Source organism: Chaetodon trifascialis, chromosome 17, assembly GCF_039877785.1.
Source record: "Chaetodon trifascialis isolate fChaTrf1 chromosome 17, fChaTrf1.hap1, whole genome shotgun sequence".
In the NCBI taxonomy this organism is placed as follows: Eukaryota; Metazoa; Chordata; class Actinopteri; order Chaetodontiformes; family Chaetodontidae; genus Chaetodon; species Chaetodon trifascialis.
In genome coordinates this window covers 18,537,221-18,555,926 of record NC_092072.1, presented here as the reverse complement: position 1 = coordinate 18,555,926, position 18,706 = coordinate 18,537,221, and the positions used below count along the sequence as shown (strand labels likewise).

Genomic DNA, 18,706 nt, shown 5'->3' with positions numbered 1-18,706 from the left:
AGCTTTGTTATGACCATCACTGCCACTAAGGGGCAGTAGAGAGCCTGGAATGGCAGCGCCACATTTTGGGGGCACCCTGTCTGAACTGAAATTACACTAACAGATTAAACACTGAAGATGTGTCATCATCTATTATTATCCTACTCATATCAATTAATACACACTTAATATAATGTCTTATGCTGCAGTTTGTAACCATTCAATACATATTAGATTTGGAATAGGTGCTAGTCTGTAGTTTAGTCCTCTTCAGAGACTCATCCTATCTATCTATCTATCTATCTATCTATCTATCTATCTATCTATCTATCTATCTATCTATCTATCTATCTATCTATCTATCTATCTATCTATCTATCTATCTATCTATCTATCTATCTATCTATCACATGCACAGTCTTTAGGTTATTCTTTAGGATTTTCCATGGTCACGCCTCAGTCCTCAGGTGAGAATAGACTGTAACATCCCTCTGAGGATCCGTAATGAAGTCATTCTATAATCAAGATTAGGGCATTTGTGGTGATACAATTTAGTATTTGAAATAATCCTAGAAAAATATAGATACAAAAAATTGACAAGATAACCTGTAGACGGTTGCCTTAACTCCTCTAAATCTGTAAAACAGTCCAAACATCACGGGAAAAATATAACTGTATAATAATGCGGTGATACCAAATGACCATATATGGTCATTAATCAGTTCGTCCACTTCTGAGCACCTGCTACACCTTCAGTTATGGATATTATTGCAATGACTCCCTGTAGCAGTTTTCCTCAAAGTACAGTGAACCCAGTGGTAAGGACTTCAGTACTAGTCTGGACATTTTTAGAATAACGGTACCACACCGTACAGCGGGCACACCCATACCAGTATAGAGAATCGGCTAATGGGGTTATCGTTACTGGAGGCGACGCGCATCCACACAGCACACAGTAGGCGGCGTCAGTCCGGAGAACTACGTCCTTCTGAGCTCACTTCCGCCGGCTTGAGTCGGATCACTATTCTTTTACTGTCTCTCCCCGCTTTTGTTCTCCCATTTCCAACCAGCCAGCGCTGCTGAAAAGAGAGAACCAGCAGGTTAGGAAACCACCAAGGCGCAAAGTAGCGGACCAGTCCGTCACAGAAACGTCCGGTAGCCACATGCAAAGCGCCGTCTGCACAGAGGATACGCGGCGTTCCGTAGTTACATAACTGGACTACTTTTTTCTATTATTGTTGGGGTTTTCGCGCTTTTTTCCCGTTGTTGAACCGAAACTGACTTCCCCTCTCTAAACTCAAAATGGAGAACGACGACAAGTACCTCCCCGAGCTCTTGGCGGAGAAGGACAGCCTGGACTCGTCGTTCACGCACGCCATGAAACTTTTAAACGCAGGTAAAGTAACGAACTGTTGTTGTGTTTATTTTGTCTTTCGGAATGTGCTTTGAGTTTTAGAGGGGGCAATGCACGACTCGTGAACGCACAGAAGAAAGCGCACACCTCCACGTTTTTGAACACCATGTGTTTGCGGACGGGACGTGGACTGCCCCATTACCCGCAGCGCTGCTTTTGTTGCTCAGTAATGAAAAGGTGACACATGGGAGCGTGTAGGAATCAATTATATGATAGCTAACGACTAGTGTGTGAGATTATAAGTAGCCGAAAGCCAACACTACGCAACAGGAAGAGACACTTTGAACAATTCCCGCTTCCTCTCGTGCAGCTTGCGGCGCGTTCAGTCTGTTGTCGGGGCTCGTGCCCAGTTTGAACTTAAACTCATGTCGGATAAGCGGTCGTTTGTTTTCGTTGCCGAGCCCCCGTTGAGCTCACTGTCTGGCAGCTACGTTGCGCAGCAGCATATAAATCTGCGCCAGTATCCGTGACTGGGGTGACCTCGCTACTTCAAAGCCGAGAGGCGGCCCGCTGGCGGAGATATGAAGTGCCGCCGCCTGTCGCCCGCTGCTGAAGTGTCCTTGAGCAAGACACTGCAGCCTCGGTAGCTCCGGTGCTGCTGTCCTGTAGCTGCGCTGGAGAGGGGTCAAAAGAAAAGACAGGCTCTGGTATTTGTTATTTCCCCTGTGGTCGTCAGCATGCTTCATCTTACTATTAATATTCTGTATATATTGTTAGAGGAAGTAAAAAAAAAATGGCGACAGTTTGGTTTAATGTATCAGAGGGTCGCCACAAAGTCTCTACTGGGTACCACAAGCCTTTACAGCGGCATTACAGTGATACTATGGAAAATGGGAACAGGCTCAACTGCGTGCCTGATGGACTGATGGACTGGAGGACTGCTTGTTAAGTGATCATTTTGTTTTGTCCGTGTTGTTGTCATCCGCTCTGAGTCATTTTTTGCTAGCTGGGTCTTGCATGCTGCTCCAGTCAAGAATTTCAGGTACCTCTGGTAATGACAGAGCTGGTCCTTTTGTCTAACAGGATGTGCAAAATCTAGGCTACGTCTCTGAAACTTAAAGTGAGAATGATCCACAAAGACAAAGTGTGTCAGTGTGTGCTGCGGGTTCTACTGAGGCTCCCCCGATCTGCAGCTGGTCGACTGTGGTGCAGCTGACATGTTTGCACATCGCAGGCTCAGGAGTTGTCATGGCCAGAAGTGAGGAGGTGGTTTGAGATGAAGTACTGTGATGGTGCTGTTGGGAGTGATGGGTGCTGGAGACGAGGTGCTGTGCCACATGAAAGAGGTGACAGAAGGTGTAGAGAAGCACAGATGGCTGCTTCTGGAAATGAAGCTGTGGAAACTGTAGGTTTTGAAATTGTAGTTTAAAAAGATTCGGGATTGGTGTACAGCTAAAAAGATTCTTTTCATTATTGATTAGTAGTAACTTACAACAGTTTTTTTTTTAATTTAATCGGCTAATTCTTTTGATTAGAAAGCTCCAAATGGTGATAAATGTCTACCACAAGTTCTCAGAGTCCAAGTTGATGTCTTTACGTGTCTTATTTTGTCCGATCAGCAATCCGAAACCCAAAAATATTCTGTTTCCAATTATATAAAACAGACAAAAAGCAACAAATTGTCACATTTGTAGTTTAGCTTGGGAAATGACTTAATTGGCAAAATGAAACATCGGGTACGCTTTCATCATGTTGTATTAACTTGGAGGCACCATTGTTTGGCATTCATTAAACAATTATTGCCAGTTGAATGATGTCATGTTGTCGAGATTATATCAAGGCAAAATTAGGCTGGAAAGTGAACCCTTTATTTTATTTTATTTTATTTTATTTTTTTAGATATTTGGTACGTATAGAACTGCATTTAACACTTTTTTAAAATGGTACACGTGTCTGAAAACAGGTAACTCTGTAACCAAGTTTTAACCTAGATACTGAGATGACTTATGACCTGTAAATCTGTAAATCAGTGCTGACTTGATAATGTGCATGAATAAGTCCACAAAGGTCCTCGTCATAACTGAGATGTACTTTGCCTCTTTGCATCGTGTTTGATTGCATGAACACTTTGCCTGAAACGTTCCATCTCCCCTTCTAGAAATTGATAGAATCCAGAAAGGCGAGACTAAAAAGGATGCAGAAACATACCTGGATCTTTTCACAACAAAGAACATCAAACTTAAGGAACGAGTGCTCATACCTGTCAAACAGTACCCTAAGGTGAGATTTATCTGCCCCCTTTTCCCTTTTTTCTTCCTCTTGATTTAATTGTCCTGCAGCCAGGTTTTGATTACACAAAGCCATGGGGTTACTTGGTGTCTCAAATTACTGCTCTCAATCGTGATCTTTAAGCCCCAGAGTATAATTACAGATGATACTGTCATGTTTTAAAATATCACTAAAAGGATCAAAATGTTAATGCTACTATGTTGAGAATACCTTTTTATATTGCAGCAGAATTCATATTCACAGATGCGTGAGTGGAACTTCTCTTCTGTCCGTGCTTTATCATGCAAACTCAGACCTATTCATCCATATCAGTTCAATCTATATCTGGCTCACGCATAAGGCTGCGTTGATTTAAGGATGATGGCTTATGATGTTGGAGGAATCATGTTAGGGATTAATCTGTCTCCTAAAACTCAAAGAACACATTGCTGGTTGCGTTTCATTTGCATGTTATTCAGTTTATTTGCATCAGTTTGAGTCACCTAGTTTTACATGACGGCCGTCGAAAACCTGCTGTGTAACTTCTCTTTCCTTTTTGAAGTAAACAAAAAACGATAGACTGCACATGTTTTAGGTTTTTTCCCCCACATGAAGTTCTAACAAGAACAAGATCTATAGATGCTGCCCCACCTTGAACATCCAATCAATATAATGTAGGAGTCCAGTCTGTAGGCTGAGATCAGAAGGCTGTTTTAGTTTGTCAGACTTAGCTTTAGTTGTACATCAGTCTGCTGTGACAGGCACGGCAACGCTAATGAGCTTTTTCAGATTGCAAATGCTACTTTTACAACTCCAGGAGGAATTGCTTCCTGAGGGGCAACTCTCTGCTAAATGTGTTTGGCAGTGTCAGCTAATGGTAGGACATGTCATATACACATAGTAATTACATTATTCAAAGATAGAGGAGGTGAAGATTGCAGTTTTTGATCAGAAGCTGGTTCGGGTTCAGTGCTCGGATGATTATAGTGAATAGTAACTGGTGGCAATACAGCCCTCAGGGGCTCATATCCCCCTCTCGGGTAAATCTACTACTTAAGGCTGCAATATGTGCAACGGGGTCCCTGACAGTGATTGCTCCTTCACTCTCTTTGTATTAAAACTCGCCTCAGTGTTGATTGTCAGGCTAATTTTGTTCTGCTTTGTTTTGTTACTAGTTCAATTTTGTGGGGAAGATTTTGGGACCACAGGGCAATACAATCAAGCGCCTGCAGGAAGAGACTGGAGCCAAGATCTCTGTGCTGGGCAAAGGGTCCATGAGAGACAAATCCAAGGTACCACACACACACACACACACACACACACACACACACACACACACACACACACACACACACACACACACACACACACACACACACCTGATGTTACACATCTGTGAGAAGGGTACCTGAAGCCATAACACATCTGGCCTGTACTTGAGAGGGATGGCAGGCAGTGAGCCCAGATGGCATCAGCTTGCAGAATAGCTCGGATGAACGTTAACGTAAAGCCAAGGGCATCCACGCATCTGTTCCAGGAATCTTCAGAATATCCTGCTAAACCTGTTATCTACCAGTTTGATGTAATTATTAAACTATATAAAGGAAGGGAATACCACCCGTATGCCTGATGCCCTCTGAGGTGGAGGAAATGTGATTACGTCTTGCAAAATTAATTTCGTTGTGGAGTTTGCGGTGTGTTCTCTTTGACTCGCTGACACTGCTGTGATGTTGCCCCTGTTCCAGGAGGAGGGGCTGAGGAAAGGCGGCGAGCCGAAGTATGCCCACTTGTCTATGGAGCTGCATGTATTCATCGAGGTGTTTGCCCCCGTGCCAGATGCCTACCTGCGCATGGCACACGCCATGGAGGAGGTCAAGAAGTTCCTGTTCCCTGTAAGTGTGATTCTGCTGTTTTGTTGTGGTCCAGTGGGAGACTGTCTGCATGGAGCTGCTTCGAACTGTTATCTTTTGCCATTAGTTAACTGGGTGATTATGCATTCAATTAATAATTTAGCTTGTAAAACGCCGCCAATATTGACAAACACTCGACGCAAATTAACAGAGGCTGAAGTGACGTCTTGAACAGCAAATCTGTAATTGATAGTATCAGATTTGAGTCATCTTCTGTTAGTCAATTAATTGATGAGTCGACAACTCAGCCCTACAAATTTAACAAGAGCTGCAACTAATGATTATTATCTCCACCCGACATAAACCAGGAGGGGATCATGCGTATCTGTCCGCAGCTAGTCCTGAACATCAGATCCATCAGCCCAATATTTTTTGTCCACATTCATGACTGAATGCTCAAAGACCCTTCGTGGTTACGGTGATTCACAATTTTTGAAAAACGTATTTTATTGACACACCTGGCAGAGATCTGCATTCTACTGTGCTCACTACTTTTCATAATTGAGTTACTCTGCCAATTTTTTTCTTGATTCATATTTTTCTATAAAAGACTCATGCCAATTTTGATGATGTAAAAAATGCCTTTGACAGTTTCCTACAGTCAAAGTTTATATTTTCAAATAGCAGTTTTTACAAGTTAACAGCCTAAACCTCAGAAATGATTTAATCACTATCACATCACAGATGAAAAAACACCAGGTCGCCACAGTTGAGAAGCTGAAATTGGGGAACATTTGGTGTTACTGCTTGAAAAATCATTTAAGATCAATCCAGTGTCAAAATAGTTGCAAATCAGTTTTCTGTGGCTCAACTGATTAATTAATATTGTTTCAGCTCTAAATTTAGCCATAAAACAAAAGCCATACACTTGTGCTCAGTCCATAAGGCACAGTTTTTTCACCCTGGGTCCACGTGCAGACCCGGATGCAGGAGATTTCAAAGTCTCATATAATCAGATTTCCTTGTCATTTGACGGTAAGTTTGAAATTTACATTCTGTATAAACCCTAATCAGCTGCCCCAATGAGCTCCTGAAAACAGAAAATAACACCATATACCCAAATTCACACTATGTCATGACATCTCTAATTGCTGGGATTATGAGAATATTGGAGATCTAAAAACAGAGTCAGAAAGAGGTTGAGAAACCGCTGAATGTGTTTGTGCGTGATTGACTGTTGGTGTGTCTTTGGTGTGTAGAGCGAGTGACTGTGTGCAAGTTAGACTAAGCAATGGAATATAAAGCATCTGCTCAAGAGGATGAACTAGGTCGCTTTCACAGCGTCAGCAGGGTTACCCCTCCACCTACCGTGCCTACATGTCTGTCCATCACTGTGTCTTTACCGGAGTCTCATCCTTCAGGGAGTGAAGAGAATCAGCTTGAAGATGTACAGCTCCCAGACAGATGTGTGGTAGAATTCACCCTGTGCAGCCCACGCTTGCTTTATTGGTTTTATGCTGAGAGATTCTTAAGCACAGGCCAACCCAGTCTGCTGTCAAGGCTGGCTGAAGCCCATAGAGCTCCAACAATGGCTTATCTTAAAGCAGGCCAATAGGCCCAGGGGTTCATGAGATGCCCACATTTTTTAATTAGCCTGCGTAGTGCTATAGAAGACAGAATCGTGTGGATCAAAGCAAGATGAAGGGACTGATGAACCAGTTGCGATGTAGTTATTGCTGCGTTATGTTGAAAGCTGTCCCCTACAGAAGCTGTCGTTACAATTTAAGGCCATAATCTGTCAGTCTTGACAGCCTTCATTTGGAACTGGGCCATATTTTCATAAATGAATCAGGTTCTCAGAAAATGGGTGGATGTGATTTGTTGTTGAAATGTTTTATGTATTACCTGTACTCCTCCTCAGGTATTCCCAAAGGCTTTGACTCTTGTTCTTCCTCATCTCTTTTATATCTGCACACCTACGTATATGTCAGCCAATGTAAATGCAAAGGCAGAGCCTTGCTCCTGTGTGAAGGATTTGCAGATCCTCGGCACTGACACTTTATTAAGATATTTTCTATGGAGTGCAATGTTTAAAGAAACAATTAATCTAAACAAGGTAAAGACGAGTCACCTCGCTGCCTTGTTAAATGCAGCCGCAGTCACACTGCTCCTCGCCTGAGATGAATTTGTAATCAGTCAAATGGCTTGTGTTTGCTTGCTTTTTCTGCAAATAAATTGAAAGCTGCCGCCTGTGTTGAATATTCTAGTGTCTGCCATTTTTTTTCTTTTTCGCCATCATTAGAGCTCCATCACTGTTCCAAGGACTGATTTATGAAAAAAATTGATTGGGTCACAGTGCAGCCCTTGAGATGGCTCCCTGAAGAAAAGTGGCGGATTGTGTTGCGGGATTTGTGCTGCTCAGACTGGCAGCTTCAGTAATCCATCCCAACTTCTTGCTTTTGTGGATAGGATAAGGTAACCATTGATGCAGTCACACCAGACTTGTCGAGAAGTGCGAGGAGAAGTGATTTACATTTTGTGCATGATGGAGAGGCACAGGAAGGCAGGGAGTGTGGATGGATGCTTTCCAATCTCCCACATCCACAACAACCCCCCCCCCCCCCCCCTTAACACTATGAGTCACTGGCACTGAGACTTTTTCTTCCACTCGCTCTGTTAGCCATTAGGGGGATGCCGTGTTGTGAGCAGCTCTGTAATTGTGTTTCACTCTTTATTCGTCGCTCGTTCTTTCACGCTGCCTCCTTTTCTTCTCTTGTCTCTCTCCTTTTGGCTTTTCGTTTGTGCACTTTTCCCATGTCATCTGCTCTTGTTTCTCACCCTCCTTTTTGTTTTCTTCCTTTTGTGTGTGTGTGTGTGTGTGTGTGTGTGTGTGTGTGTGTGTGTGTGTGTGTGTGTGTGTGTGTGTGTGTGTGTGTGTGTGTGTGTGTGTGTGTGTGTGTGTGTGTGTGTGTGTGTGTGTGTGTGTGTGTGTGTGTGTGTGTGTGTGTGTAGGACATGATGGATGATATCTGTCAAGAGCAGTTCATGGAGATGAGCTACCTGAACGGAGGCCAGGAGCACGGAGGCCGAGTCCGAGGGGGCATGCCAGTCAGGGGCCGCGGAGTCCCCCCTGCTGGAGCACACAGGTGTGGAGATGCGTACACACACACACACACACACACACACACACACAGTATAAATGTATTCATGCAAATGCTGAGTATAGCTGGAAGAAACATTACTTCTTTTTATGTAATTGTGCAGTTTTGTGTACTTGTGCTTATGAGCAGTTTTTGGAGATTTGTAGGTATTTTTCAACAGAATGTGCTGTTGACTCACCTCTCAGAGAATACAGCACGTAGTTGTGTGTGGCCTATAAACCTAATGTCCAACACAACTTCCAGCTGTGAGTTGAAGGACTGTAAGTGCCGTCAGCAGCCATGATGCATGTCAATCCTAAATGCTTCCTAAATTGTCGATTTCATATCTTGATTAAAAAATTTAAAGAATCACACTGTGTAAATGTGTTAGAATAAAAACGGCTTTCCTTTTGAAGCAATAGCTAGCCTGGCTGTTCCGAAAGAGAACAAAATCCACCCACCAGCAGCTTTTTGAAGCTTACTGATTTACATGTTATTTTTAACAAGTTAAAACAGATTGTGTCACCTTTGGACAGAGCTGCTTTAGCCGTTGCCATCTATATCTAGTCTTTATGCTAAGCTAAACTAACTGGCTGCTGGGTGCAGCATCATATTTAGCATAGTGAGACATGAAAGTGGTATTGATCTCACCTGACTCTTGGCAGGAAAGCCAACAAGTGAATCTCCCAAAACGTCGAACTATTCTTTCAAGTAGAGGAGCACAGCATTAACTCTGTTCTTTTCTCCAGGGGCAGGGGGATGCCTCCTCGCGGTGCTGCCACTAGGGGAGGTGTGACTCGAGGCGGCCCAGCCAGAGGTGGTGCAGTGAGGGGTGCCCCAACAGGCCGAGGAGGACCTCCTGCAGCACCTTCCAGGGGAGCCGTGGCACCCCGTGCCAGGCCCCCGGCAGGTGGACCCCCCCAGAGGATGGCGCCTCCACTGTCCCACCAGCATACCCCTGCTGCAGCAGCAGAGAGCTACGAGGAATATGTAAGTACACCTGCTGGTGGAGGATCAGTTGAATCAGCCATTTAGCTTTGATGTGAATGTCCTCAGCACAATTATATTTTATGATACATTTGACAGATTTATTGTACAAACAAGTAAAATATCTTTGTAACTGTAATATTGAAAATGTAGATATAAATGGTGAGGCCTGTAAGGAATAAGCAGTGTACCAACCATGTGATGACTTTTCCTGTCGAGATGTGACGGCATCAGGTTTGATGTAGCTAAATCTGACCTCTCTAACACGTCTCCTGTGAACGAGAGTGTTTTCGGGCACTCTGTTAGCTTTGAATGCGTCGCCTGCCAGCATAGCAATAAGTGGTTTGGGATGCTCGAGACATGAGGGGACCATGTCTGCTTTAGTACAAGTGTAGTAGTTTGGGGACACCTTGACATTCATGATTCATGAACAAGCCTCTCCTTAAATCTCACTCTTGTTTCTCTGTTTCCTTCCCTCTCCAGGGCTACGATGAGAGCTACACAGAAACGGCCTACGAGTCATACGACAGCTATTACAGTCAGCCGCAGGCGTGAGTGAATCAGACGTCTCTTTGGTTTTCACCTGCTTCTCACAAAGTGCACACACATCGCGTAGTTGCTTGCTTCACTCAAAAAGCGATTTGAGAGCAGCAGAAATACTTTTTTGCCACTCTGCACAAATTCAGCGCTGATGGTCCTTCATGTTTCATGGTTTGGGCAGCCGTGTTATTTGGGAGGACCAGCCGGGACTAAGATGTTCCATGTCAGAGAGCCAAGCTTTGATCTCTCAATTATAATCCCCTAGACATTACAGTCAGCAGCGACTTGATGTTTTTCAAAGATTAGTAATCTTTCCTCTTCCTCTTTCCCTGTTTTTGACCATCAGAGAGCCAGAATACTATGACTATGGACATGGAGAGACCACAGAGTCATACGAGTCCTATGGTAAGGAAAAAGTTTACTCCCTGTCAACAAACAGGACTTCATCTATACTGTAAAAACTTAGTGGATATAAAAAGTGTGCGTGCATAAATATGACCAAAAATCAAAAAGTTAGTTAAAAATGTATGTTAATTGTATTTAATTCAAAATTCTAAGTCAGGAGTATGCAATATTTCTGTGTAGTGGTATAAATTCACCTTTCATTTGTTTATTGGTTAATTAATTTGTTGATGTCCTGAAAATGTAAACTTTAACCAAGTTATAAAATAGAGATAGCTCACCACAACACAAAATATTGACTTTTTGAATCACCAGCCAAAGTGGCTGCTAGATATCAAGCTAAAGCCGCAAACTGGTAACTTTAAAGATACCCTGTGCATTTTTTGACCACTGATACCACCGTGGAGACTTATTATGTGTGTGTGCACCTGTTTTCCTTGTATGTAGCGTACCAACAGTTTCATGTTAATCAAACGTGTTTGTTAAACCTGAAGGGTACACACAATAGGTTTTGGTGAGAAACCCTTAATGTAAACAATTTTTTTGTTTACAAGAAAACTCCACAGGGCACCTTTAATGTCCACTAACTGTCATAAATCTTGAAGTGGTTTGGGTCCACATTGAACTGTAGACATGTTTATTTTTGTGTGTGTCCTCTCCAGGCCAGGATGACTGGAATGGGACCCAGCGAACAGTTCCAGGGAAGGCCCCTCCCCCCTCCAGGGGTGCCAAGACGCCTTATCGGGAGCACCCATACCGACAGTACTGAAGCGGACTCACCACCCTTAACATGTCGCCTGTCTACCACGGCAGCTCTCGCTTTAAGCAGCCCGACAAAAGTAATTGTCCGTTTTGTCTTTGGTTTGGTCTTTTCCTACACTGGACTTTATACGAGAGCAAATTGGGAACTGAAAATCGGACCTGGTTTTTGAGATTTGACCGCGAACTCCCTCCCCCACCCCTACTTTGTCGCACCACCTAACCAACCAGCCACCAATCCTTCCAACCAAAGCGGCTTTTAGATGGGTTAGAGAGGAGAAGTTGGCGTCCTTTTTGTTCTTTTTCATTTGAAATTTTTGTTTATTTTGCTGTGTTTTTTTTTCTTCTGACCCTTTTTACCCCCTTCTGGCTTTTTTGCATTGTTGATCGTACATTTTTTTAATTGTTTGGGAGTAGTCATTTCTAGTGGAATTAGTGGCTCATTATCCACTTGTCTAAGGAATCATTTTAATTGTTTTTAAATACAAAGAATCTGTTGAGGGTCAGTTGCAGATTCCCATTTAGGCTACATTTCAAAATTCTGTTAATATAGCCAAATAAAAGACCTTTTAAACTTTCAATTATGTAATATAAAAACCAAAAAAAAAATCTTAAATTAAGTGAAGGTTAAAGAATCAATGTTAATGGAATCAGTACAATTCATTCTTGATGATGGTTGTTTTTAAATAGTTCTAAAACGTTGTCCATTTAGACTTAGGCAGCAATATTTGTCATTGTACTTAGAGTTTTGAAATATAGCCCTAATAGACACTGTTGAGATGGACTGTCCTCATATCCTCGATTTGTTTTACATTTAAAAAAATTAATTTTAAGACTGAAGACAAAATCTTTATTCAATGAGAACACGGCCGAGAGATGGCCTCCTGTTATGCTAAAAACAGTTCAGGTCTTCATTTTGTGATCTGATTCTCTATAAACTGCATGCACAAAGTACACAAAGAAGGATTGGGACAAAAATCTCCACATGGGTCTTCTCTTTCTACAGAGAAGGGATCCTGCAGCTCAATCCGAACTCTTGTACATATTTTAAAACATCCTAACTGTACTTATTCTGCCACTAGTATCTGTACCCTCTCCATAAAATGCATTATGCTACATGTGTAAGCTTGCCTAAATAGGTTACTAAATCTGTCCAAAAGATGTTTTGCAGCAGTTTGTCAATAAAGCTTAGTTTGTTTTCTATGAAACTTAACTTGCTTTATTTGTTTCCTGTCCTAGTAAAATTCTGAAATTGCTTTTTTAAAACAACCTTCAGCAGTCAGATGTAGGTGTTTTCCTTTGTTTCTCATTCAAAACCGCATTTTAAATCTAAATGAATGTATTGACGTCTGAAGACTTTAACCCTACTAAATGATGTCTTGATTGATTATCAAAAGAGCACAACTTATTCTTTCTCTCTCTTTCTATACTTTTTAAAAAGGACCCAGAGGTAAGACCTCTAAAATAACCTGGATAGCTTCCTAATGTGTATAGAGTTCTAAAGCATTGAATGCCTGGGTATGTATAAGACTTTTTCAATCCTCTTACCTGTGGTCGTAATCGTTAATGAGAATTGCTTTTATAGCATCTGAAAATTAACTGAATTCAAACCACCATTCAGGTCTAGGCTTCATTGTCATGAATGACGCTGGCGCGATGGCTACTTTAGTACAGAGTAATGGCAGTGCAATGGAGAGGATGGTTATAACCTAGAGAACTCCACTGTAAAGGTAACCTAACCCTAAATGTTTAATTTCGTAGTGTGTTTATCCATTGACATAAACTTGCTGGTAAATGCGTACAGTTTCTTAAAATATTATTACAGCCATGGCAACACAAAAAGAATCAACTCAAAAGTAAGAAAAACGTAACTTCCAATATCATACAGTAGTGCATTTTATGTACCAAAATAACTGTTCTGTGTACTAACAAAATCTAGTATTAGAATAGTGTTAATGCAACTCTTGCTAAAATGAATAAAGCCAAATCTGTCAATATCTTTTGTACAGTTGAGCTGCTGTTACTTTTTTATTTGCTGTGTAAAGGTTGCTTACTGTAATATTTAAAAGGTTCTGCCTGTACAAAGTTATCCAAAAAAGAAAGCTTGAGTTGCATGAGCATATCTTCTGCTGTAGTCATTGCATGATCTCTGTCTCAAGTTTCTCCCAGTGTTTTTAGACAGGGTATTGATTTGGGGTTTGTCCTTCCTCCAGGCACAGCTATCGGTCACTGAGTGCCCCGGAGACTGACAGTCTGCTGAAGCGAGACCGTACAAACCTCAGGTTGGTCCTCCGCCCGCTGCACCTGTTTCCATTTTAAAAGACCATACAGCTGACTATTGCATGCTTTAGCACAATAACTTACCACCTGCATGCACCTGCAAGTCTTAAGGTACATATAGAATCCAATGAGGACACGTTCGAGAGCACCGGACCTCTGAACGCTGCAGCTGGATGGTGACGTGGTGCGAGTTAAACGGTGCTCATCCTTTTTCCCCACATAGCAGCCGAGTCACAAACTTTCTCATATTACAGCTAAACAGTGAGAATTAAGCAGTGCAGTAACAGAATCTTGATTCATATTTTATCAGCGCTGCCTAGTTTGACAGTTTGATCTGATTTTTGCGAGCCTGGTGCGGCGCACTGGACGGGCTCATTTGCATAACATTGACGAGTCGTGATTACGCAAATTCCGATATGGCAACTGGTCTGTCAACTTCGCTTGCTGTATCCATCGTGCACCGTACTGCTGGATCTCCTGCTCTCCATAAAAAATGAATAGGATCTGTCGACTTGATATCCATCGGCACAGCGCTCAGTGGATTCAGTGTGTCTCTACCTTTAGAGATTGATTTTTTTTTTCTCCACTTTCCAGGCTGTCAGTTCATGTTTGTTCAATATGACGATCAGCTTGCATAGACTTGAAACTTGCATGAAATGTGTCATCCATCACACATAAGAAATCCAGTTTCTTTCTTTATGCAAGTCCTTAGTTTTTGTCAAACTTAACAAATTGCTTTTGTACCAAACAAAGCTCATACTGGAGTCTTTCGTGGTGGATTCACGGGCACTCAGACACCTAAAATGTCAAAGCCAGCTGCCAGACAAAAGTGTTTTTAAAGAAGTAGTTTGACAATTTGGGGAATTCACTCATGTAGTTTTGCTGAGAGTCATGTACAGTAATTATGATGCTACAGCCAGCAGCCGCTTAGCTTAGCTTAGCTTAGCTTAGCTTAGCTTAGCTTAAAGGGTGCAAACAGGGGAAAGCTGAACTTGGCTCTGTCCTAAGGTAACAAAATCAGTCTCCAGAAACTGAAAAACCAACATATCTTTATGTTACAGGTTGCTAACCAGGGATCAGTAACTTCCTGGATTTTCTGCTAGTTGCCAGGCAACTGGTCCCAACCAAAAAATAGTCTGACACATACAGTACCTCCCTGGAAAAACAACGAATTGTTGTTCTGGCACTTCACGTTTTGACCGTTACCTTTGGACAGAGCCAGACCCGCTCTGTTTCTTCAAGCTAAGCTAAGAGCTGCTGGCTGTAACTTCATGTTTGCTGTACAGACATGAGTGGACTTTTCTTTTCCCCAACAATACCTCAATAATGTCATTCTTTTTAGCAGCTGAAATCACTGCTAAGGAGAGTTTTTAGTCCCTGGGTACAACACCAACATGAAAAAAGCTGACAAATGTTCCGATATGATGGATTAGCCACCTCAAGATGTAAAGGAAAGTGTACGCAATTTGTAGGTAATGATCTAAAACATTCAAAATCACTGGTATGGTCCTTTTAACTTTCCCCATTTTCCCACAAGACCATTGTGCAAGAAACTTTGCTGCAGAAGCCTGTGGGTATTTCAGTCAGTGTAACATTATGCAGCAGCAGCACGTTCGCGATATTCACAGCATTTCAAAGGTTGGTTGATTCTGATGATTGCTCAGCTCCTGTAAGTCGCCTGGCTTTTGACAGTGCCTGTGAATTGGTGTGTGGCCTCGCTAGCCTTCAGCACGTCTGAGTGAGGGCGAGTGCGTCGCCGGTGTCAGTGTGGTCTCAGGGAAAGTGACTAATGAGGATCAGTAGCTCAAGGCCCTCTGACAGAAGGAAAGCGGGAGCGAGAGGACTGTGGCGATTCCCGAAATGGAACCAGCGGGAGGAGAGAGGTGTCAGAGGGATTTCACATGATTTCCTGTCCGAGCCTTGAAGGCAAGGGAAAGTTAAAACAAAGGCTCGGAAATGCTTGGTGGTCAGACTCTGAGAAATGTAACTGTCACTGGCATTTTAGTCAAGGGAAGCTGGATTATGAACCACTTAAGAACATTTTGGAGATGTTTCGACAGAAAGGTCACTCGCTCATTTGAGACTGTGTTCGACATGACTACAGCCAGTTAGAAAGAAAATCCTGTTTGTGTTCGTGTTGATAAAGCAATAAAGCAGCGGGCTTGGGGCTCCTACATTTCCACAACAGTTCCTCTGAGCAGAATCTGAGTGTTTGATAATGAAAAATCTTTCATGTCCAGATTTAATAGAGAACATATTTAAAATGATAATTATAAACGATATGTGTCTGGTCCTTGATATGCTCGAATCTTGTGTAAAATACTCAAAAACTGAGACCTGTGACCACATAAGCTGTTGATTGAAATATTAATGCACTAATCCAAAGTCAACAGTCTCGCCAGTAATTATGTCTTACTTAGCAAAATGTTGCTTAGCTACTGCTGAAGAGCTGCGCCGCTTGGCAGGAAAATCACCTTTTAATTATTGCAGCCACTGCTTAGAAATTAAATTAAAAAAGTGGGCTCTTTTTCGCCAAACACTACCTCTTATCTGTCATTAAATCAGTGGAGCAGAGGAGGATTTGAGGCTTACAGGAGCAGCTTTCTGTGTTTACATGTGAGCTCATCCCGACGGTCTCCCCTGTGCTTTTGTCTCCTCCGCAGTGAAGCCGTGCACGGGAGCAGCTCAGCGTGGAGGAGGTGGTCAGACGAAGCTCTCGGGGGCGCCCTGTTGAAAGGAGGTGGCCCTAGGCCCAGTTCTGTTCCTGGCAGGGAAGGGGTTGTGGTGGCTGACTGCCAAGTGACCCACAGGAGCCAGCTGATAAAGCGCGATGGAGAGAAGCTGGCTCACACTCCCGCTGGAACAGGACTAAGACTGCAGCTGGTCAGCGAAGACATTCGGCTCACTGGGAATCCAGAACAGCACATTTTATGTGGACTATTTTCAACCAGTTCTACATTTCATGTCAATATTGAATTACTATGCATTATCCTCGTCTAATTAATTTCTAACAGTGAATACACCCACTTGAAGCCTTTGCTGATTGCATGTCACTGTACACAGACTTCCGTGGACCACCCCCTCTTCCAACAAATGTAATTGTTACAGCCTAATTTACCATAAAATGAGCACTCCTGTTATAGTAGGCTGTGAAATTGTTTTAAAATTCTATTAACCCTTGAATTAGACAAGAAAAGAAGTCTTCCTGCAAGGCAAGCTGAATTCTGCCATTCAAGGGAAATTTGTGTGACATCTGCATTTCAGATGTTTTTTTTAACATTCTGGCTGCACGTTGTTTAGTATCCATGCCTTATTGCCGCCTGAAATTAGACTCCGCGCTCGAGAGTTAAAGATGCCCGGAGAGTGTGGATCGCTGTCTCGGTGCAGCCGAGTTCACCCCGAGCTCACACACACACACATATACACACACACACGCACACACACACCGTCACATCTTGGCATTGCACAGCCTGTGTAGCCCTGAGGATATCGAATGCTAATGCAGCAGCCTATTTGCATGTACTCTCATGTATCCTCCCTGCAAATGCGCAACACTTTCATAACCAAAGCTGGCCTGTTCTCGGCGGTTCAGCATCCAAGTATGATAATTCAGCGAGATGGACCCAGGAGGAGAGCTGCATGTGAGAGAGGGACAGAGGGTGAAGACAGACATTACTAACTCGCCTCCATCTATCCATCATGCCTCTGTTGATTTGATTCCCCTCTCTGCCATTTTCTGCTATTATCACTGATGATATTACAGCTGCCTGTGGTGCCGCGTTGCATTTAGAGGTCAAAACTGTACTTTCCTGTATTAAAAACACATTTCTCTGTCCCGATTCGCTGGTCAGAGGCAGCATTAGCCAAGTCAGAGGCTCCATTTAGTTTATTGAAAAAGCTAGCAGCTTAGAGGATAGAACATTAGATATTAGGATAGAAACCATCATTTGAGATGAAATGTCAACGGGCCATATCCAAAACAGATCATTTTTCAGCCCTTATGTGCTATTATGTCTAAAATAATGATTTCTGTGTCTCCAATAATCTAATGAAAGATAAGTGATGATGTGGAAGCCGTCTCCTCTGTTTGAATCGATGGACTGTCAAGAGTGTGAGGGTGGAAAGGAAAGTAAATTGTTACCGTGCAATGATCAATAAAAGCAGACTTGAATATGAGCAAGCCGCGGATCTGTCATCTGTGATGTTACCTTTCAGCTGGAGCTGCCTGCAACAAGGTCTGTCCTTTCTGCCCACCTCCATGTAGTCAACTGGCGTGGTGCGTTCACGTAATGCTATGTGGGAGAATAGATGGAATAAGGTGAGAGACAGGAGGCCAGGCTGTCTTGTCTTTCTGAGGGTGGGGAGGGGGGCTACAGAGTGTGGAGGAGGAAGTGTTAAAAATGAGTGTGTGTTAGAGGTGGAGATGCTGTGGGCAGATATGGTGGACAGCTGGATTGCATCCTCTTGTCCAGGCGGATTCACACCATCAGAGGAACATCACATGCTGAAGCCTGTGAAGATGGTGACAATCAGCCTCCCCCAGATGCTCATCAGCTCCTGCTTCATCAGCAGAGGCAATAATCTCGGAGACTTGCGGGGTTTTAAATGGGGTGAGCTGACCCCCAGTCCAGGGAAATTGCAGGGGAAGCTGCTGTTGAGATGGCTGCTGTAATAAGTGGGCTGTCCACTCTTATGTTCAGACTGCATGGATAGGTTAAAGGTCCAAAGATAAGATAAGACAAGGTGAGATAAAACTGCAAATGGGACCAAATGTAGATCACTGGGCTCATTAACAACACGAAGGACAAGCCTGGTGATATTCTATATTTTTCTTATTTTCATCCCATAAAAATACCCAAATCAACAAAGGATTGTACCAACAAGTATTCCTAGCTTGTTCGTCTGTATTAAAGAGCTGCACGAGCTGACGGGTGCCTCCATGACCATGAACATGTTGTTTGAGTCAGTTCAACAAACGCTGTTGTGCTGACTGAAATCGGGAGCTTTGCACCAAATGTGTTTGAATCCACAGCTGAAGATGATGATGACGATGATAATGTGCTAATTACTTGGCTAAAAACCACTGCCACTGCCCAGTGAAATCCATTTACCTTTAATTTTGGTGATTTTGAATTTTTTAGATAAAC

The 18,706-nt window shown here is 42.8% G+C and overlaps 1 protein-coding gene across 2 annotated transcripts; it reads left to right on the top strand.

The window, feature by feature from the left end:
- The first annotated feature begins 961 nt into the window (after positions 1-961).
- Positions 962-17,735, top strand: khdrbs1b (KH domain containing, RNA binding, signal transduction associated 1b). 2 transcript variants are annotated; one of them, XR_011603220.1, is made up of 11 exons: positions 962-1,375; positions 3,492-3,613; positions 4,777-4,893; positions 5,347-5,493; positions 8,464-8,597; positions 9,341-9,581; positions 10,062-10,129; positions 10,465-10,523; positions 11,183-11,359; positions 13,493-13,561; positions 16,223-17,735. XR_011603220.1 is itself a non-coding variant. In XM_070984427.1 (9 exons), the coding sequence occupies exons 1-9, from the start codon at positions 1,282-1,284 to the stop codon at positions 11,287-11,289; spliced, it is 1,089 nt and encodes a 362-aa protein (XP_070840528.1). In that variant the 5' UTR covers positions 962-1,281; the 3' UTR covers positions 11,290-12,487. The 2 variants fall into 2 exon arrangements, 1 of the variants encoding a protein (XP_070840528.1); XM_070984427.1 differs by lacking the exons at positions 13,493-13,561; positions 16,223-17,735 and having other exon boundaries at positions 11,183-12,487.
- The last annotated feature ends 971 nt before the right edge of the window (positions 17,736-18,706 follow it).

Excerpts from the sequence above, each read along its gene's own strand:
- khdrbs1b (XM_070984427.1), top strand. The coding sequence starts at position 1,282 with ATGGAGAACGACGACAAGTACCTCCCCGAGCTCTTGGCGGAGAAGGAC. Across the intron at positions 1,376-3,491 it reads CATGAAACTTTTAAACGCAG|AAATTGATAGAATCCAGAAA; the intron begins GTAAAGTAACGA and ends CTCCCCTTCTAG. Across the intron at positions 4,894-5,346 it reads CCATGAGAGACAAATCCAAG|GAGGAGGGGCTGAGGAAAGG; the intron begins GTACCACACACA and ends CCCCTGTTCCAG.